General features: G+C 35.6%; 4 protein-coding genes across 4 annotated transcripts; 2 read left to right on the top strand and 2 right to left on the bottom strand.

The window, feature by feature from the left end:
• The first annotated feature begins 1,774 nt into the window (after positions 1-1,774).
• Positions 1,775-3,392, top strand: LOC118040599 (acetyl-CoA-benzylalcohol acetyltransferase-like). Its single transcript, XM_073403820.1, has 4 exons — positions 1,775-1,921; positions 1,976-1,988; positions 2,054-2,311; positions 2,353-3,392. Exons 1-4 carry the CDS (start codon positions 1,803-1,805, stop codon positions 3,103-3,105), a joined length of 1,143 nt encoding a protein of 380 aa, XP_073259921.1. The 5' UTR covers positions 1,775-1,802; the 3' UTR covers positions 3,106-3,392.
• Positions 3,393-3,787: 395 nt separating this feature from the next.
• Positions 3,788-5,858, bottom strand: LOC118040582 (NADPH-dependent oxidoreductase 2-alkenal reductase-like). Its single transcript, XM_035047554.2, has 3 exons — positions 5,702-5,858; positions 5,063-5,433; positions 3,788-4,288 (listed from the first exon to the last, which is right to left on the bottom strand). The coding sequence occupies exons 1-3, from the start codon at positions 5,794-5,796 to the stop codon at positions 4,263-4,265; spliced, it is 492 nt and encodes a 163-aa protein (XP_034903445.2). The 5' UTR covers positions 5,797-5,858; the 3' UTR covers positions 3,788-4,262.
• Positions 5,859-8,120: 2,262 nt separating this feature from the next.
• Positions 8,121-15,456, top strand: LOC118040586 (TMV resistance protein N-like). The gene is given in 11 exon segments (XM_073404078.1): positions 8,121-8,216; positions 8,446-8,608; positions 8,869-9,361; positions 9,502-10,597; positions 10,703-10,978; positions 11,065-11,730; positions 11,970-12,019; positions 12,021-12,305; positions 12,361-12,532; positions 14,142-14,381; positions 14,543-15,456. Coding segments are annotated over 11 exon segments (4,287 nt in total). The 3' UTR covers positions 15,293-15,456.
• A 2,092-nt stretch (positions 15,457-17,548) lies between these two features.
• On the bottom strand, positions 17,549-18,920 carry LOC118040598 (2-alkenal reductase (NADP(+)-dependent)-like). The gene is made up of 3 exons (XM_035047571.2): positions 18,609-18,920; positions 18,082-18,259; positions 17,549-17,796 (listed from the first exon to the last, which is right to left on the bottom strand). Exons 1-3 carry the CDS (start codon positions 18,837-18,839, stop codon positions 17,549-17,551), a joined length of 657 nt encoding a protein of 218 aa, XP_034903462.2. The 5' UTR covers positions 18,840-18,920.
• Positions 18,921-21,615: the final 2,695 nt, after the last annotated feature.

The raw sequence follows: 21,615 nt of genomic DNA, 5'->3' as shown, positions 1-21,615 counted from the left end.
AATAACATCCTAAAAATTATAATTTGGCCCCAGAACTTAAATTTCTTCAATTTAAAGCCCAAATTGACTTAAAAATCAATTTTTCTTGCAATCAAATCCCCTATAAATCCAATAAAAATCAATTAAACCCATAAACATCCAAATTTAGGCTTCTCTCCTCAAAATTCAAAATTTCCTTCTCAATAGGGTTCTCATCCTTCAAGAATATATTGTCAAAAATCCAATCTTTGTATCTTTATACTCCTTGACCAATTTTCTGACCATTTTCCGAGCGCTTCTGCCTCCTGTTATTTTTCTAACCTTCTTTGGCTATTTATTTTATTTTTTCGGGGACCCAAAAATGGGTTACAACAATACTAACAAACTTTCTTAACTGTCTAACAATATTAACAGAACTTTAACTGCTTAACAGAATTTTAACTGCTTGATTCTCTAATCTCTTGACATGTGGCACAATCAGGTCCTTTAATATCTTTACACAGAGGAAACTCAGAACGGGAAAATATAGAAAGAGCAATATCAGTCTGGAAATGTTTGCATATATATGAGATATCCAGATGCCAAGGGCGATCTCCATTCTCAAAGCATGATATTAGAAGTATATGTTTGAATGTTACCTGCTGGCTATTAGCTAGCATCTTGGCAAATGAAAAAGAGGGTTCGAGTAGGAAAATGAAACAATGCCCTTTAGAGGAGTGGATATTACGTATAAATGAATGAGGGAAATTTAGATAATTGCACAAAGAATTAATAAATATAAAAAGAAGAGAAAAACAAAAGGAAAGAAAAGAGAGAATCTGAAATTAGAGAGAGAGAGAGAACCGGTAGTGGAAAGGAGAAAGAAAGAGAGTGAAAGATAAAGGAAGGAGAAGATAAGTTTGAAGAAATGAGTTATTAAGGTAAGATTTATGTTTTGATAAGTATAATTGTTGTAATTAGCTTTGGTTTTAGACTTGATGAGATTTAGGGTTTTGGAGTTTTGTGTTTTTGGAGTTTAATAGATGAATTGATTATAGTATGATGGGTTAATTGAATTGTTATGGGTTTTTGAGGTTTAGGTTAGAAAAATTAAGATCTGCCATTTTCAAGGAGACTAATGGATTGAGATTCTAGAATCCCGATCCATTAGTCTCAACAATTTCTTTGTCTCAACAATTGCAGAGGAACTGTAGAATGGGGAAATACAGATAGAGCATTAGTCTGGAGCGCCAGTTTCTCTGTCTCAACAATTACAGAGCATCACTGCATCAAGCATCTTTCGAAATCATTACGTCGTCAGGAATGTACCTAATATATACCAGCCAGACAACAAATCAACCCTTGTAAGACCAAGGGGTGACAGGACATTTTCATGTACAAGTTCATCAACTTTTGAAGAGGCTGTCTTCTCTGGTTTCCAGTGCTAGCCAGGGACCCAAAAGACAGATGCTGTATAAAATATTTAATTCATTTTTTATTTTTATTTTTATTTTTATTTTGTCAATGTCATGATTAGCTTAAGTTAATTAACTAATAAAATTCAACGTCTCAGGATTCACAAGTTAGGGCAATGCCAACAGAAGAGTAGTAGACAGCTTAACTACTCCCCACCCCACCTTTTCCCGAGGTATAATATAAAATCTTTTAGCAGTTTGGCTTTTGCTGGGAACAAAGCACCAGAATCAGCTTAAATAATCACTGCAGACATTTTTATATTGTTTATACAGAAGTTTTTCAAGCAATCCAACCTCTAGCTTGTGTGAAATTTCTTCACAAAAATCTATACATCATCTCTTGCAAAGCGAAAGCGAAAGAATTCGAATATGAAGGTTCAGATCTTAGCTAGAAAGTTGATAACTCCATCATCTCCAACTCCACTCAACCTTCAGAAATTGAAAATATCTTGTTTAGATCAGAATTTTCCTTCAAATTATTACACATCGTGCATTTTCTACTACCGCAGCCAGTGGTGAAGAAGATTGTGTTAATACTGCAGAAAAAAGCAAGCAGTTGCAAAAATCCTTATCAGAAATCTTGACCCTTTATTACCCACTTGGAGGAAGATACGTGAAAGGAAGTGTCTTCATTGATTGTAACGACAATGGGGCAGAATATTTGGAAGCCAAAGCAAAGTGGTTGCCTCTCTGAATTTCTCAAGGAAGGAGAGCTTGTAACCGAGCTGAGGAATCATTTAGCTCCACCATTATTTCAACCAGAAGAAAGCCCTTTGCTTATAGTTCAGTTCAACATGTTTGAATGTGGTGGACTTGCCATTGGTATATCTGTGACACACAAGATAGTTGATGGATTCACTTTGTTTACATTTGTTGATGCTTGGCTACCGCGTGCAGAATAGGAATCGACAAAGTTCACTCCCCAAGTTTCCAATTGTCTTCCTTCTGCCCACCAAAAGATATGTCTTCCATCAAGACTTTTTCTCCGAGGAGCAAAAGAGATAACACGATTGTCGAGAAAAGGATTGTGTTTAATGGCGCAGCTCTATCAAGTCTGAAAGCAGCTGCTCATGTCAACGTTAATAATTCAGGATCGCTGAAATACGAACCATCACGAGTGCAAGTGGTGACAGCTTTCATATGGAGGGCTCTCATCAAGGCCTCTCAAGCCAGACATGGATGCTTATGTCCTTCTTATCTAACACACATAGTTGACATGAGAAGGAGGACAGCGCTACCGATTCCAGGGAATATGTGTGGAAATTTTGGAACCATGTCAATTGCACAATTCATTCCAGGTGATGACAGCACAGTGCAGCTTCATGATGTGGTAAATCGAATCCATGAAGAAATGAGTAGCACTTTCTCAGAATGTGCTAAAGCTTCGAATGGTGATGACATAATTTCAATAGTGACAAACAAGATGCTTAAGATGAAAGAAATATTTGAAACAACTGAAATAGATGTCTATTTGTTTAATTCCTGGAGTCGGTTTCCAATTTATGAAGCAGATTTTGGTTGGGAAAGGCCAGAATGGGTGAGTAGCGTGTATGCACCAATGGAGGGGATTCTGCTATTGGACTCTAACGATGGCGATGGCATTGAGGCATGGGTTCGTTTGAAGGAAAATACCATGCTTCATTTTCAACAAATGCTGGAGATCAAATATTAATTCACTTGCCAATAACAGCGAGCTCAAGAAGGTTTCTTTGGTTCTAGTTTCAAAAATATTTAATTTGATAATTCAATCTTGTTGTTTCTTTCATGTTTTGGTTCTTTCTTCCTGAGTTGAAGTTATGAGTTCGGTAGCTGCTTCTGCTGTGATGCTGCAAAATGGCCATTTTGTTGCTCCTAGCTGCTGCAGATTTTCCCTGGTTTTCTTTCTAGGTTCTGCATACTTTCTGTATACAGACTACCTCTTTATTTGCTTTCTTATATAAAATAAAATGGACTTTCTAATCAAAAGAACAAAAAAATTCTGTGTATAGTTCAACTTTTTCAAGCTTTTAATTGAGCAGTTAGGGATTAAAGAAACCTGAAATTTGAGAGGTACTAGTTTTTGTTGGCTTGATAAAGAACAAGGCAGCTGCTCTTGATGTCCTTACCAGTGTTCTCTTACTCCAAAAACGTTGATCAATTATTTGCATCTGCATAATTAATTGAATGAAAAAGTACAGTACAGCCAACTTAGAATACCTCACCTTGATCCTGGTTTAACTTCTGAGTTACTAATTTTAATGATTCTTTTCTTAGGCTTGATCGATGGCGATAATGAATCTGATGACCCTACTAGAATTTGCTATTCCAGAGATGCTAAGATATATAGCTAATGAAATACATCTACAGCTCTGTCATTTGTAAACAGAAATCACCGACTGAAAGAATTTGGAACAATATCTCATAGCACATAGATCTTAAACTTCATTCTTTGGTGACAAGAAACATGTTAACTATAGGATGTTACAAATGCTAAGTGCAGTAGGGCTTGATAAAATTGATCAGTCGCGAGCAACTACTACTACTCCTTTTCCAATGCTAAGACCGGTAAAAAGGCTTTCTAGTGCTGCAGGGAGGGCTCCTTTCAAACCCATCTTTTCATCTCTTACATAAGGCAACACAAAGTCTAGGAACTTAGTATACGTGCCTGGATAATCAAAAACCATAAATCCTTGTTTATGGAGCAGTTTAAAAGAATTTCTGTCAAATTGCTTACGCTATCAGGTCGATCAAGTTCGTACTGGGAGATCATTCCGCATACAGCAATGCGACCATGAACTCTCATATTAGGAAGAACTGCACCAAGCATTTTGCCTCCAACATTCTCAAAGTTTATGTCAATACGTTGAGGGAAACACCTGCAGACAAACCAGAGGATTCAGACGCGGCATCCTTTAACAGAAAGATTAGCTTCTTTATTATGTTATTGTTTTTTGGACCTTCCACATATATTACTTTTTTTTTTTTTTTAAATAGTAATTGTATAGAAGGGAAAAATTTATACAAAAGTACCAAAAACATGCCCCAAGAAGTATAAAAACGATGTATGAGCTGAGCAATTTCATAACTTGCTAGATTCTCCTCTCTAGTATGCATTGTCTAGATCATAATTTTTTTTCAATGTTTAAAAATAAAATCCCAGGCACATTAAATATTCAAAAATTAAAAGCAATAAGGCTTTCTAGCAACAAAAACAACCAAAAAAAGGTTCAACAATAACGACCCACATTGTAAAGACCCAAGATGCCATCTTACAGAAAGAGATTAAAGCACAGGCCCCACAAAAAGGAGGGTTCAGAGGTTTTTTTTTTTCCTTTTTCAGCACCATACATGTGACAGTATTTACTGCAGGGAGAAGGTTTTTCATTGTTTCTTCAACATGAAAATAAATCTTTCTACATGAAAAATCTATGGCTTTGAAGCAGGAGAAAAATGAATATTATAAGTATAGCAGTCGGAACCACACTCAGAGAAGGATAAATCATTAAACCAAATTTGTCCAGGCTTGAATTATTAACACAGCCATTACACAGAAAATATGCGCGCACAACCACCTTCGACTTTTAAAATGATAACAGCCATTGTCCAAGCTAGAAACAAAGAAAAAGATACAATGGGCAACAATCACTCACGAGCAACTACAACCAGCTTTTTCCCAACATTTTGTCCACTGAAAAGGCCTACCAGTGCTGCAGGGCCATTCTCGAGTCCTTCAGAAATGTCTTCCATGTACTTTATCTTTCCCTCTCTTATGCAAGGCAATACAAAGTCTAGGAACTTGGGATATTGATCATAATAATCTGTAACCACAAATCCTTCTATGCGTACCCGCTTGTATACGACAGTCATTAAATTAAATACACCTTCAGGTTTGTCAAGATTGTATTGGGAGATCATTCCACATACCGCAATGCGGCCACGAAATCTCATGTTTGGAAGCACGGCATCAAGCATCTTGCCCCCAACATTTTCAAAATATATGTCAATGCCTTCAGGGAAGTATCTGTAACAGTTGGAGGCCAGTTACCATCAATGCTTGAAATAATATTGCTACAGCTAATGTGATGTTTATCACCCCATTCCTTCCCCCTCCCCTCCCCTCCCCTCTCCAAATAATATGTTCTCTACAACATTTTTGTGATCAATGGTTTTAGATGTCCACTTCATGCTGGTGAAATTTGGGAGAAATATAATCTCCATGGGATGGCAACAGATGACTTGAAAAATATCAGTGAGTTGGCTTTAATGCAATAACATTTACATATACTGACCTTCCCAGAGCAGCATTTAAGTCAGGCTCCTCTTTGTAATTAAAAGCCTCATCAAACCCAAATTTGTTCTTCAATAAATCAACCTGTTTAATCATGAGAAGAGACAAAGATACTATATATCTCAGGGTCAATCACCCAACCAATGGAGGGGGTCACAGCTAACATGCAAGAAAGGAAAAGCAAGATCCAATGTTGTTGTCAAACTCTTCAATGTGATGTCAATGGATGAAATTTCATGAAGAAACTATGCCTTGTGTTTGTGCTCCCTCATAGGAAACAATCATGCACTGTATGGTGCTCAAGAGTTACAGAACATGAGCTGTAGGCCCATTAATAGATGGAAAATTGGGAAGTACAAGATTAAGTTTTTTGTAAGTAAAAATTATTTCCCAGATTCAATGATTACCAGGGATGGCCTAAAACCGAAAGTATTAACAGCACCATATATGTTCAGCACTTTCCCCACTCCATACCCACGTAATGGCTGGCAAGTTTCCACCACACATATATGTTCAAAATTCTTAGAAATAAAATATCAAACAATTCATTTCCATTTAGGTATATGTCTCTCCAATGCTTTGCAACAGAAATATTCCCATGCAACTAGTCCCCGTCTTTCTTTTCCAGTTATAACAAGTAGGCAATGAGAGCAAGATTGATAAATTAAGAGACACAATTTTCAATAGACATTCTTCCTTAGAAATCCACAACATATTGACTATAGTCCACGGGCTTGATAGATTGTTAAGTTTAACTCCATTGATCAACTGTTTTAAGTCCTAAATTGTCAACAGGAATCAATAGCCTTTCAATAAAGGCTATAAGCTTTCAACAAAAATCACAACAATGGCACCAATTTCATCCTCTTATCACTCGAAAAGAACATTAAACAAAACCCTCCACAATTCCCACTTGTCCTAACCCATAAAGCCAAAAACTTTACTTTCCTAAACACATTTTCTTTCCAATTCTCAGCACCCAACAGAAAACAAAAGCAACATAAAGTCTAGGAACTTGATACATGTGCCTGGATAATCAAAAACCATAAATCCTTGCTTATGGAGCAGTTTAAGAGAATTTCTGTCAAATTGTTTATGCTATCAGGTCGATCAAGTTCGTACTGGGAGATCATTCCGCATACAGCAATGCGACCATGAACTCTCATATTAGGAAGAACTGCACCAAGCATTTTGCCTCCAACATTCCCAAAGTTTATGTCAATACGTTGAGGGAAACACCTGCAGACAAACCAGAGGATTCAGACGCGGCATACTTTAACAGAAAGATGAGCTTCTTTATTATGTTATTATTTTTTGGACCTTCCACATGTATTACTTTTTTTTTTTTTTTAGAAAAGAGTAAATGTATAGAAGGGAAAAAATTATATAAAATTACAAAAACATACCCAAGAAGTATAAAGGGCATGTTACCTAGGTCAAACTAGCCAAAGGCAACCGGAAAGAGAAGCAAAAGTTATCAGAGAATTAAAAGTGAAAATAACATACTGTGAAGACAAATAGCTGGTTGACCAGTTTCTCGAAGAGCTAGAAGCTATCAATGGGTTGTTTATACAAAAATCTAATTTGGGAGTTTCATGGAGAGGCTACATCAGAGCCTTCTGAGTTTCCCGTGTGGAAATTTATGCCCATTTGATTGTGATGCTGCCAATGACATACCCAACAACGCGGTTTTGTAATCAATGCTGCCGACCGGGGAGAAAGATTTACAGCGTGTGTTGAGTATGGTTGTGGTTGTTTTTTAAATAATTTTTTGTATTAAAATAAATATTAATAATATTTTTTTATTTTTTAAAAATTATTTTTAACATTAGCACATTAAAATAATTAAAAAAAAACTTAAAACAAATTAATTTGAAGTTAATAAAAAAATTTTAATTTTTGAAAAATTTCTTTTGAAAAAGTGATTAATGGAGATTTTTTTTTCCTCATTCAATGATACTTGAAAAAATAAATTGAGTTTATACTTTTTTAATAAATTTTAATTTTTTTATTTAAAATAATTTTTTTAAATTTTTTATGTGGTTTTGATATATATTAATATAAAAAATAATTTTTAAAAACTAAAAAAATTATTTTAATATATTTTTAAATAAATAACATTTTAAATCACCACAATTATCACAATTTTAATCAGGCTAGAATACCCCAACAACGCGGTTTTCTAATCAATGGTGCTAGACACTATGTGATTATGCCATCTCCTTTGAAAACGAAAAGTCTTCGTTGGAAAAAAATGCTAGAGAAATCTCCTTCCTCTCTTTCCTGTACATGTTTCCTTCTATCTTTAACAATTATTGCACCTTATGATTTATGAGTTTGGGGGGTTTGAGAATATCATCCCGAGGCTAGACCTGGAAAAAAAAATTATACTGAAGTTTCAAGGAGGCTCGTGATTAGAGATGGGAAGCAAAGTGGTTGAGCTGCTTGAGCTAAGGTTCAATGATAATACAGCCATCGTCCATCTTAAATTTCTAAGAAGAAGCCTTTTCCCAGCTGTAACGCGTCAAGCATCAATCGATGCCTTTCAGTTCTGAGACGTCAAACAAAGGCAGCTAGCTGGAAGCAGTATTGATTAATCAGCTAACCTCTTTCCCAGATTGCTGCAATTTCATAGCTTGTGTGGAATCCAACCAACCCTTTGTTATATAGAGGTATAGCTCTACCTCTTCTTTGCTTCTTTCTTGTTTTAATTTCATGTCTTCACTCATAACAATAATTTGAAAGCTTTATGTTCAGATAGACATCATTGATGAGTTTATTGAGTTAATTCCTTGGATGTCTTCTAGAACAAGATCATTCCATTTTAGAATGCCGAAAGAAAAACGCAAACAATCCAAAGATGAAGAAAATGATTCATCCTCGCGAAAGAGAAGAAAAGCTGACCTCAGTAAGCTTTTTAAATGCTATTGTTTTATGCTCTCTGGTTCTTAAACTTGAAGTATTAGGTGAAACTCAATGAATGAATATTTTCTTACCTTACTCTCTAATAGTAATTGCGTTGAAATTCCTACTCAGCACATTCATATATTTGTATTGTCTTTGATGATCACTTCACATGTATCCCTTACTAGTTATAATTGCAAGATAGCAGATACCTCCTGCAATCGCTTCATCGCTAATTAATTAATCGTGCCTTAATTTCTGTAGCTGCCATGACAGAGCCAGATTCTTCTCCATCTAGAGCACAAGGGGCCTATGATGTCTTTTTGAGTCTTAGAGGAGAAGATACTCGCAAGACATTTACAGATCATCTATATACTGCCTTAGTCCAAGCAGGAATCCACACTTTTCGAGATGATGATGAACTTCCTAGAGGAGAAGAAATCTCCCAACATCTCCTCGAGGCAATTCAAGAATCAAAGATATCTATAGTGGTCTTCTCAAAAGGATATGCTTCTTCTAGATGGTGTCTAGATGAACTAGTGGAGATTTTTAAGTGCAAATATAGGAAAACTGGTCAGATTGCTCTTCCTATATTCTATGACATTGATCCTTCAGATGTGAGAAAACAGACTGGCAATTTTGCAGAAGCATTTGTTAAACATGAAGAACGTTCTGAAGAGAAGGTGAAGGAGTGGAGAGAAGCTCTTGAAGAGGCAGGAAATCTATCCGGATGGAATCTCAAAGATATGGCAAATGGGTATGCCTTTTTTCTATAAGATTCACGTCCACACATTCATGGAGTCATTATACATTATATTTTTTAAAATGTGAAACACTAAAATACTTTTTGAACATACTTAATTCTCTCACTATTAACTTGCTTTTGTCTATGAACAGGCATGAAGCAAAATTTATCCAATATATTATCAAGGAAGTGTGGAACAAATTGTATCCCAAGGACATGAATGTTGGTACTCACCCAGTAGGTATTGATCCCCTTGTCAACGAAATCAGAGACTTCGTAAGTAATGCAACAGAGAAGGTTTGCATTGTGGGCATACATGGGATGCCAGGAATAGGAAAGACGACTATAGCAAAAGAAGTATTTAACAAACTCTGCGATGAATTCGAGGGGAGCTCTTTTCTTTTGAATGTTAAAGAAAAATCAGAATCTAAGGATATGGTTCTTTTGCAACAACAACTACTTCATGATATTTTAAGACAAAATGCTGAGAAGATCAATAATGTTGATAGAGGAAAGGTTCTGATTAAAGAACGACTTCGGCACAAAAGAGTTCTTGTTGTTTTTGACGATGTGGATCGTCCAGACCGACTACTTGATTTGATGGGAGAGCCAAGTTGGTTAGGCCCTGGAAGTAGGGTAATAATTACAACTACAGATGAAAGCTTACTTCTTGAAGCTGATCAAAGATACCAGCTTCAAGAATTGAACCAGGGTGACTCCCTTCAGCTTTTCTGTAGGCATGCGTTTAGGGACACCAAACCAACAAAAGATTATGTCGAGCTTTCGAATGATGTAGTTGAATACTGTGGAGGAATTCCTTTAGCTCTTAAGGTTTTAGGTTCTTGTTTGTATGGGAAAAACCAAGCTAGATGGGAATCTGTAATTGACAGATTGAGAAAATTTCCAAACAGTGAAATTCAGAAAAAACTTAGAATAAGTTTTGACACACTGGATGAATCTACACTAAAGAATACATTTCTTGATATTGCATGCTTCTTTATTGGTAGAAACAAAGAATACGTAGCAAAAGTGCTAGAAGGACGTTATGATTACAATCCAGAAGATGATTTCGGAACTCTCATTGAACGGTCTCTGATTAAAGTTGATGATTCTGGAATTATAGGAATGCATGATCTATTACGAGGGATGGGAAGGGAGATCGTTAAGGAAGAGTCACCTGAAAATCCTACACGAAGGAGCAGAATTTGGAGTCAAGAGGATGCGTGGATAGTACTCAAGATGCAGATGGTAAGAACTCAATGCATACAGAAAAGCACATTCATTTGTATCTTTATTGCAAACTCATTACAAACAATGATATGAGAGTTCTATTGATTTTTTTTTCTTTTTTAGGGAACAGAGGTTGTAAAGGGCCTTACACTAGATCTGAGAAGATCAGAAGACAAATCACTAAGCACAGGATCATTTACAAAAATGAAATTGTTAAAATTACTCCGAATCAATGGAGCAGAACTCACCGGATCTTTCAAGCGGCTTTCTAAAGTGTTGACGTGGATTTGTTGGCTTGAATGTCCTTTGGAATTTTTACCATCCAACTTTTCACTGGACTACGTAGTTGTTATTGATATGCAGTACAGTAACATCAGAGAACTATGGAAGGAAAACAAGGTGCAAAACATACCAAAATGCCCAAAAATTTGTCTAGAGAACTTTTGATGATTACTTTTTAATGATTTTTCTCTCTGCTCTGACAGATGCTCAACAATCTAAAGATTCTTGATCTTAGTTATTCAAAGAACCTTGTGAAAACACCAAACTTGCATAGTTCAAGACTAGAGAAACTACTGCTTGAAGGTTGCTCAAGTTTAGTTGAGGTAGATCAATCTATTGGACATTCAAAGTCTCTTGTATGTTTGAACATTTCAGGGTGTTCACAACTTAAGGAGCTGCCGGAGTGCATGAGTGATATCGAGTCCTTCACTGAGCTTCTAGCAGATGGAATTAACAACGAGCAATTTCTCTCTTCAGTTGGACATTTAAAGTGTTTGAGGAAGTTGTCATTGCGCGGACACTGGAAGTGGGACTGGAACTTACCATATCGGCCTTCACCAAATTCTTCTTGGATTTCAGCTTTTCTGCTAAGTCCAACTTCCACTATTTGGAGAGTATTGGGAAAGCTAAAACTTGGTGGTTATGGTTTGTCTGAACGCGCAACTAATTGTGTTGATTTTGGAGGTTTGTCCTCTCTTGAAGAGTTGGATCTATCAAGAAACGAGTTCTTTAGTCTGCCTTCTGGCATCGGCATCCTTTCTAAGCTGCGGCTTTTGACCGTTCAGGAATGCAGAAATCTTGTATCAATCCCAGAGCTTCCCTCAAATTTAAAACATTTAGATACATTTGGTTGCAAATCAATGCAATGGGTAAGACTACCAATCGAAGCAAAAAAATATCTAAGCCTGGATCTGTTTGGTTGTCCGGATTTAATAGAGATTCAAGGCATGGAAGGTCTAAGTAATCATGGCTGGATTATTCTCTCTGTTACCAAGAGCAAGTTACCAAATAATTATAAGAAAAGTCTTGTTGAGGTACTATTTATGTTTCTCATGCACACAAATAAGCACATACTATATATACATTAATTAATGTCTAATATATACAGGCACTATGCTACGGTGGTTACGGGTATCAAATTCTCTTCAATACGTTCAGCCAGAGATAAGTTCACTCTGATTCCAAATTGGTTCAGCTACCGTGGAAAAGGAAGTTCATTATCATTTCATGTACCTCCAGTTTTCCAAGGCTTGGTCGTTGGGGTTGCCTGTCAATGCTTGATATGTCTTTTTGGTACCGCCAAATTGTGTATAAAAAATAAAAGCAACGGTATTCAATTGTTTGAAGCAACTGTAATTCAATGTGTCGGTAGAAATTGGTTGAGATACATAAGTCTAAGCGAGATGGCAATGAAAGAATATTATGAAGATGAGGAATTGGAACTGTGCTAAGATGGACAAAAATACAGCTCTGCTCTTTAAATGGTTATGGAGGTTTAGGTTGGAGGAATCAAGTATGTGGAAGGGTGTGATCAAAAGCATCTACAACACCAATTGCTCTAATCTGCTGCTGCAAGCTCCTATTCCAGGAACTGCAACTACATGGTCTCGGATTGTCAATCATTGTGTGAGAAATAATAAGTTGCAGGATATTGTGAATGAGCAATCTTTGGTCCTTATCGGAAATGGCAAGAAAACTTTGTTTTGGCTTGATTGCTGGCTTAATAATCACTGTTTAGCAGATCACTTCCCTACACTTTTCCAATTATCCAATGACAAAGATGCCACCATTGCTAAGATGGGAATGTGGGAAGGGTATGAGTGGATTTGGTTTTTTTTCATGGATACGTCCACTACGGGGGCGCAACATTGGCTTGCTTGATCAACTATATGCAATCCTATCAATAGTACTCATGGACAAAGATGGAGAGGATAGACTAATTTGGAAGGACAATAATTCAGGAAGATTTTCAGTGAAATCTCTCTGCGGATTGTTGAGTCCAAAGCCTTCCACAAACAATGCCTTCTCATTTGCTGGATTTTGGAAAGGTATTGTCCCTCCTAAGGTAGAGATCTTTTGCTGGATGGCTATCATTAACAGACTCAACACCCGATGTATGTTGGTTCGAAGAGGTATCTTGAGTAGCTCGGAATCAAATTGCCCTATTTGCCTTGTTGAAGCAGAATCGGTGGACCATATTCTGCTTCACTGCCATAAGCATTGGCTCATTTGGTCCAAAATCATTAAATGGTGGGGTTTAGTTTGGTGTTGCCCAAAGAGCTTCTCAGATATGTGGTCTCAATGGTCTTCCATGGTGCATGGTAATTTTCAAAGGAAGGCATGGTTGATGTTGTTCTTCTCAGTGGCATGGTCTCTTTGGCTCCTTCGAAATGATCTCATTTTCCAACAGAAGACACCTGATTATGACTCAATTTTTTTTCTTATTATCACCCGTCTATGTCTTTGGCTAAAAGCTATCCATTCAGATTTTCCATACTCCCCTTCAGATCTGATCAGATCGGCAGATGGCTTGCTTCGGTGGTCCAATGCTCACTCTTTCAGGATTAAAAATATATGGTCTCCTCCTATGATTAATAGGCTCAAATGGAATGTGGACGGCTCTTCTCTTGGTAAGCCAGGCCCCTCTGGAATAGGTGGTGTGCTGCGAAATCATCATGGCCATGTGCTCGGTATGTTCTCTATTCCAGTTGGTATTTTAGACTCTAATATTGCTGAGTTAAGGGCTATTGTGAAAGCCATTGATCTATCAGCATCTAATTGTCATTTACACCATCAACACCTCATCATCGAATCTGACTCTGTCAATGCTATTCGCTGGATGAATAATCCTCTCAGTCGTCACTGGAAGCATCATAATTTGTTCTCCTATGTTAATAGACTGAAAGCATATTTTGTTTCAATCACCTTCTCTCATATCTTTCGTGAAAGTAATTGCATGGCAGATGGTTTGGCTAAGCAAGGAGTGCGGAGATCAAGTGAATTTGTTGCCTGGCTTTGAATCCACCATTTTTCTATGGGCTTGCTATTGTTTCTTCTCCCATTATGTCTTTGAGTATTTTCTGTTTTGTTTTGTTGAGGAATGTTTAGTTTCAGCTCATTTGGATGGATTTTGTATGGTTTTCTTTGCTTTGGTTTATCTTAAGTTGCGCTTTATCCTTAATATGACTTTATGCCATATTAAGATATTGCGTAGCTTTTGTTCTATTCCCGTCAGACTTTGACGCTTATATAATATACACATCTTTCAAAAAAAAAAAAGGAATTGGAACTGTGCGTGGGACTTTATACGGGAGAAGACGCTGATGTGTTTGAATGTGGGATCCATGTGATAGTTGAAAAGACAGATTCATTTGAAGGGTCAGAGTGGGATCATGAGTCTGAAGTTGGAAGAGATAGAGTCGTAATACCTGCACCACCATATATGTCTCAATATGCGCTGTGCAATTTCATTGACATTGACGGCAATTTATCAAAAAATACCAAGGATCGGCTTCTTCAGGTACTAGTCCTGTCCCTCTTGCACACAAATAAACACACAATTGGGCGCGCGCACAGATATATATATATATATATATATATATATATATATATATATATATATATATATATATTAATCGGTGTCTAAAATCTCAGCATTCCTTGAATTCAATATTTATGCAGAGAATCTTCAGTTATCATTTTCTCGAGTATTTTATTCCCTTCAAGGCTTTTTTGGTTCCCTGCGATTATTCTATCATTCCAAAATGGTTCAGCTATGGTGGAGAAGGATGTTCATTATCATTTGATATACCTCTAGATTTCGAAGGCTTGGTCATTTGGGCTCTTTGTTCAGGTGGTGGTGGTGGGAATCAAGAATTCAAGGCTATTATAAAAAATAAAAGCAACGGCATTCAGTTGTTTGAAGCTACACATGCAATACCCTATTTTCGTTGTAGGTGGCTAAGAGTGATAAGTAGACGTGAGATGACAATGGAAAAATACTGCGGAGATGCTGGATTGGAACTACATGTGATATTAAGGTCCGAATGGTGTGAAGTGGTACGATGTGGGATCCATGTGATAAAGACACATCCATTTGGACGGAGCAACTACGATCAATCTCTAGCGTTGGATCATGACATTTACAACCAAGAGTCTTTTGAAGGTTCAGAAGGGGATCATGACATTGACTACTACGAGACTTCATTTGAAGGGTCAGGATCGTCGGATCATGAGATTGACAACCAAGAGTACTCCGAAGTTGAAAGCGATAGAACGATACCTTCGCCACCATATCATCTGCTTCACCATCCCCGTCATGGTTCAATGAGGTTTTCTACAAGGCAGCAATGGAAAGCTTTTTTGATTTGGGCGTTCAGCCTATGGAAAACCATGGACATGCAAAAATTCTCACCTGATGATCTCAATTAGTCGAGGGATTGGTTTGAGAAAACTCCCCACTTTATGCCCACTTAGCTATGATATTATCATCTTGTTATGTAAAATCACTAATTAAATAAATGTAGTATTTATTTTAGATAACAACAGACTGATATTGTTTGTTACACACTATGAACTTCAACAAGAGAATCATTAAAGAACTATACACCTTGTATGATCTAAAACAAATAATAAATCAAACAATTCAAAGTTGTACCTTTTTATTTTTTTTAATTTTGAAGTCTTGTTTCTTGTTAGATCATGTCTTAGACAAGTTATGAAATTTTCTATAGATAAATCATAATAGTGTAAACTTGTTTAAAAAGACTATGATATTTTGGCATAGACACATCGTAGATCAGACTTTAAAGTATTGTTTGTCACTCTTGTCCGTAAAAATATTTTTATGAAATAAGAATTTTTAAAGTTTTGTTCCGTAATAAATAATTTTTTATTTGTTAGGAAGTGTTCAAGTAAGACCATGTTTTCTTTATCTATGCACTATTGATTAAAGAAAGAATCTATAGATACAAGCACTTGTGGGCTCATGTATTAATGAGTAAATACAAGGGGTAGTAAAAATAATTAAGGAAGATAATAATTAAAAATTTGGAATTATTGTAAAATGGGTAGTAAAATCATGATTTTACTTGATCTTAGTCTGGCTTTATTACTTTTTTATGTTAGCTCAATTTTAGACGGAAAGTATATGTTTACTTTGTAAAATCATATAATTTTACAAGTTAATTCTTGATTTTAATACCCTTGACTTTTTCTACACTTTTCAGAGCCCTTGCATTGCTTAGTCAAAATTCAAAAGGGTCAAAAGGTTTTTTTTAACAAAAAAAAACCCCTCTATCACATTACCAAACAGAATATACTAGTCACTAGCCCAAAATCCCTTATAACCTATGAATCTATGAATGAATCAACATCGGTTGAAAATAGTTGAATATTTTTTTATTTTTTAATTAAAATTAATATTTTTTTATGTTTTAAATCATTTTAATGTGTTGATGTCAAAAATAATTTTTAAAAAATAAAAAAGATATTATTTTAATGCATTTATGAGCGAAAACACTTTTAAAAAAATAACCACAATCATACTCTAAAACATCCCCTTACACAAATTAGCAAATCAACAAACAAGAATAATTTTTTTAAAAAAAAAAGGTGAACTTTTTGGTCTAATTAACATGTTCTTTTAAGTACTAAAAATACACCACAAAGAGAAATCACTTTCATGATGTTGTAAAAGAAAGAAACGAAGAGCCCGTAAAACCTGAAGGAAGGATCATTGCACGCGGCAGAAGTTTCTTTTTTCCCTCTCCCAACCCATCCGGTTGATAAGCACCAATTTCAAAAACCCATGCATGTTTTGAAATCACTAAATTAAATTAGAAATTTTTAATAATATCTCATATTTAAAATATTTTTAGTGTTAAGAATTAAATTTTACATAGAATTCAATCTCTAAAAATTATATTAAAATAAATTAGATATTAACCCCTTTGATTTATAATTTCAAATAGAAAAAAATTAATGTTAAAACTTTTTTTAAAAAAATACCTATCTTTTTTATTATAGAACTTTGAAGAAATGAGATGAAGGTGATGAGGGTAATATAAAAAAATAAAATGAATTGAATTCTATTTATTTCAAACATGTAGATTTAATTTATTAATAAATTGAATTCAAATTAAATACTATAATTAAATTGACTCTGGCCATAAGCACAAGTCACCTAACATTTTATAATACTGAATAGCTCTTAGGAATCTCTGATGTGCTAGGAGATGCAGACACGACAGATATACGTCGCTTTCGAATCCATTGTTTTCATAAATTAAAAATTCAATTCAATTCATTTTGTTTTGTTTTCATTTATAGTAGGGCATGTGAAGATAGTTGGCCAACTTGGCCACTTGGCCACCTTGACCACTTGCTCCTTCATGGATGCTTGCCTATAAATAGACAAGTATCCAAGTATTATACATGCCAAGTGAAGAGAGAAATAAGAGATAGTGAAGAGAGAAATAAGAGAGAGTGAAGAGGGAAAGTAATCCCACTAAATTATGAGGTATTTGTGAGAGAGTAAGTGAGGTGTTTTCTCCTAGTAATAGAGAGATTCTTAGTTGTTCTCCTATTATAGAGAGAGGTTGTAATTCCCACATTACTAGTAAAATCCTTCTATACTTGCCCGTGGACGTAGCCTAATTGGGTGAACCACGTAAATTCTCGTGTGTCTCATTTCTCATTTAAGCCTTTTATCTTGTCGGGTTTGCATGCCAGTATCCTAACAGGGCAAAGGTTTCCAGTTAGGCTCACCTTCTCTTTAGATCCGGCACTACCCACAACATAGCAACCTGACAATTTTGCAAATTGGCCAACAATCTGGCCAACAGCTCCTGATGCTGCAGATATGTAAACATACTCTCCTTTCTTTGGAGTGCAAATTTCATAAAAACCAGCATAAGTAGTCATACCAGGCATACCTAATAAGAACAAATCAACAACAATTTTATGAGAGCTTAACCATATGAATCAAAACATACTAATCTCTCTATGCCTCGTTTCAATAAACATGCTGTTATTGTTCTGTAATCTATCAACACTGCACATTCTGTTCAGAACTGATTCTTTCGCTGCAGCCTACCTCAAGCTTTTAGACCAAGTTTTTGTTTAACACAAACACAAGTCACGATTTCATCTCTTTAGCATCTTTAGCTTTTTGGGAAACAAAGGTGAAACAGAGTTCGAAAAATTCAAAACAAACAGACCTAGAATTCCTGTATAGTATGATAGGGGCACGTCGGTGTGCTCGATTTTGATCAAAATTCGTGGTGATACAATGAGACTGTACTCTTCCCAGCCAGTAAAACCCCGAGCTAAGTCTCCTTTCTTGTAGTTAGGATGAGTAGAATCCAAGATTTTAGCCACTCCATATCCAGTTAGAGGCTGTATATATAATTTGAACATCACATCACCATATCGATCATAGAATTGAAATACACAGAAACACATTTTTACATATCCAAAACAAAGCTCCTTCATGATCACTAGAAGAATACTGTATCATCATCATGTTTGCGACCAAAAAAGAAAAAAGAAAGTTCTCAAAAAATTCAAAATTGTCCTTCAATTCCTATCTCAAACCCAATTTTAGATTGTTCAACATCTACGTTCTCCTTCTTTGGTACAAAACCTCAAATGGGCAATGACAATTTCAACAAGAAATCTCAAAATTAATTTAAAAAACTCTATTTCATTGTTCAAAGACCAAGAAATGAAATGAGACAGGGCTAACCTTTCCAAGTTCGAAGGAGGAAAAACCACCATCACTAGCAGACATGCGTTCACGCATATATGGATCACAAGACAGGTAAAGATTCTTGACAAGAACTGCATCTTTAGTCCCTTCTGGTACTCTAAGTTTTATAGTATTGGTTGTAATAATTTGCATGTCAGACTCCTTTGGCAACCCTGTGACATAGTTTTTCAATGCCACTTGCTTGTTGCTCACTTCCTGATCAGACATCCTTGATTATTCTATGTTGTTATAAGATATGAAATCCCACTTAATTTTTTGTTCTTGTTTCTCTATTGTCTTTAAAGTAAATGAGCACAGCCCCACAGCCACAGGGCATATTGCAGGGGAGAGTACTGCATGTTACGTTTGGAAGGTGACGTGTGTGGATCAGAACCACTTGCTAGTCAAATTGTACAGAAATATCTCCTTGATCTATGCTTAGTCACATTGGAGCATAATATTCAACAGTTGCCATCACGGCGATTTAATGGCGAATTTCTAGTGGATTATTATTTCTTGTTTATAATTTTTCTACAAAATTTATCATTAGAGTCAATGAAAATTAAATCTAAGAAAATATTAAGCAATTCATGTGTATATTTGCTTTCCTTTTTGTCGGCATTTCTCCTCTTTTAGTTCTTAGGTGTGCCATGGTTCTCTTTAACGAATATGGAAAGGTGACTTGTTCAGTACCTCATAACCTGTATGCCTAGCTTCAATTGAGTCCCTAGACTATACATTCTATCAATTAGTTTCAAAATGTTTCAAACATTTCTCAGTTGGGTCCTTATTGCTAAAGTTTGTTAATATTTTGCCTCTAATGTGCCTATTTTATGCAATAAAATGACATCTTTTTAAATAATTTCCTGAACAATTAGTGAAAATGGGTATATGACAGTAACAGAGGTAATGAAAAAAACTTTATGGCTAAGATGTTTGGTTGATGATCTTGGTTTGTCATCTAACTGCTATACATTGCTATAATTAAAATGTTATTCATCTATCTAAGAATTAGATGCACCATGAAAGAACATAACATACTCATGTCATGTATCACTTCATTCTAGTTATCATGTCACAAGTAGTTTTATCAGTAAATAAAATAAGATTGTTATAACCGAGAATCTCATAGATATATTGACAAAGCTTGTCTGTGTGTTTGGTATTGCATTTCAGAAACGTTTTGAAAAAAATTAAATTTTTTTTTATTTTGTTTTGCTTCAAATTAATATGTTTTTAATATTTTTAGATTATTTTGATGTGCTGATATGAAAAATAATTTTTAAAAAATAAAAAAAAATTATTTTAATGTGTTTTGAAATAAAAAGCACTTTAAAAAGCAACCGCTACCACACTCTCAAACACGTTCTTAATAGTCAAGTTCAAGCATTCATTAGACTTGATTTATTTGTGTAGTACTTGAGAGATGTTTGATAAAGGCAAACAAAGAGGAGTTCAAGTTTAGTAAGTTAAATCACATACTTAATCCACATATAAAAGTTTAAAGTTATCGAATTTTAGGGATAGAAAACATATTTGTTAGTGTCTTATTTCTATGCACTTTGGTGGCTAATGAGAAGAAAAAAAAAATATGAGTTTTAGATTACTTTGAGAATTCGTATGAGAGAAACAATTTCGTGTGATACCTTGTAATCACTTACTTTTTCATAAATTTTCCTAATTGTTATGCCTGTGATGTAGGTCTATACAAGTTAGTGAACCATGCAAATTTCATACATGCTTTTGTATTATTGATTGTAATTTGTTTGTTTTTTTTTTTATTTCTCAACTTACTAATTACTATGAAATTTTAAAGTTATTTCCGCAACACTTCTTTTTCCTATAAAATTTCTACCCCTTTTCAGAGTCCAGTCTCTTATAAGATGAACCTAGTAGAGGTTGGTCGAGTAGTTGAACAAACCAATGGGAATATAAAATCAATTAATGGAAACACCCTACACTTGAATCACCTTTGCAGGTGCATAAATCCTAGAAGAAATCTCCAAGGCATGGCACCATCGATCTGTCGAATAAGTCGAACACCTTACCGAGCGTCCCAACCTTGTATATCAGACCAAGGTTGTTAAAATCACGTTTTGACTCGTAAAATCATATAATTTTACGAGTCAAAACATGCATTACGGGTTGAACCGCTTGAAAAAATAAAAAATGTGTAAAATCGGGTTGAAATGGAGTGAAATCGCGTAAAATCACGATTTCAATACTGATTTTGCAGTTTTGACAAAATGAGGCCCTGCAAAAAAAAAAATCCCCTCCCATGTCCAGCTGTCAGTTCATTATTGGATTTTTCTTTCCTAGTCACGTGACTCAGTCATCGCGTGACTGACTGATTGTCTTCAATTCACTGCTCTTTCCAAGCGATTTTAACACATACTCTTTCGGTCTTTCCTCATTTTGTTAAACTTCCACCACTTACCAAAATGACTAGGCACAACATGAGCATTAGAATCACGAGATCTAATAACCTCAAGCTCTACTTCAATTTCTGCTTGCAATTCCTCCACCCTACTCCTCCTCTCCTCCTCCACCACCGCAGCAGCATCCGGCACTGCCGCAACTACCTTCTGTTCGATCTTCACGCCTGCTGAAGGCGCCAAAGAAGCCAAGATGTTAGGGATTTGTCTCGCTCTAGTCAACGGACCATTATGGATCGAGAGATTAGAAATTCCAGCTTTCTCGCGAGTGAGCTGTTTCGATGGTAGAGGTGAGGAGAGAGAGTTTGAAAGTGGATTTGCTTTCCTTTTGTGCCCTCCAGCCCGGCGCCTTGAAGTTGCCGGTTCAAATGACGCCGGCGAGTCGGCAAAGCTCCCACCGGTTTCTCCTTCATTTGTGATTGATTTTGAGGGTTTTTTTTTTTTTTTTTTAGTTAGTGAGCGAGGGAGATGTGCTCCATTTCTGTGGATTATTATTGGCAGAGAGGAATTTTTACTTCCAGATAGTGAAGCGTTCTTAATATTTTGAATAAAAAAACATGTTGATTACT

Source organism: Populus alba, chromosome 13 (assembly GCF_005239225.2).
Source record: "Populus alba chromosome 13, ASM523922v2, whole genome shotgun sequence".
NCBI classification, from domain to species: Eukaryota; Viridiplantae; Streptophyta; class Magnoliopsida; order Malpighiales; family Salicaceae; genus Populus; species Populus alba.
This window is presented reverse-complemented; position numbering and strand designations above follow the sequence as displayed.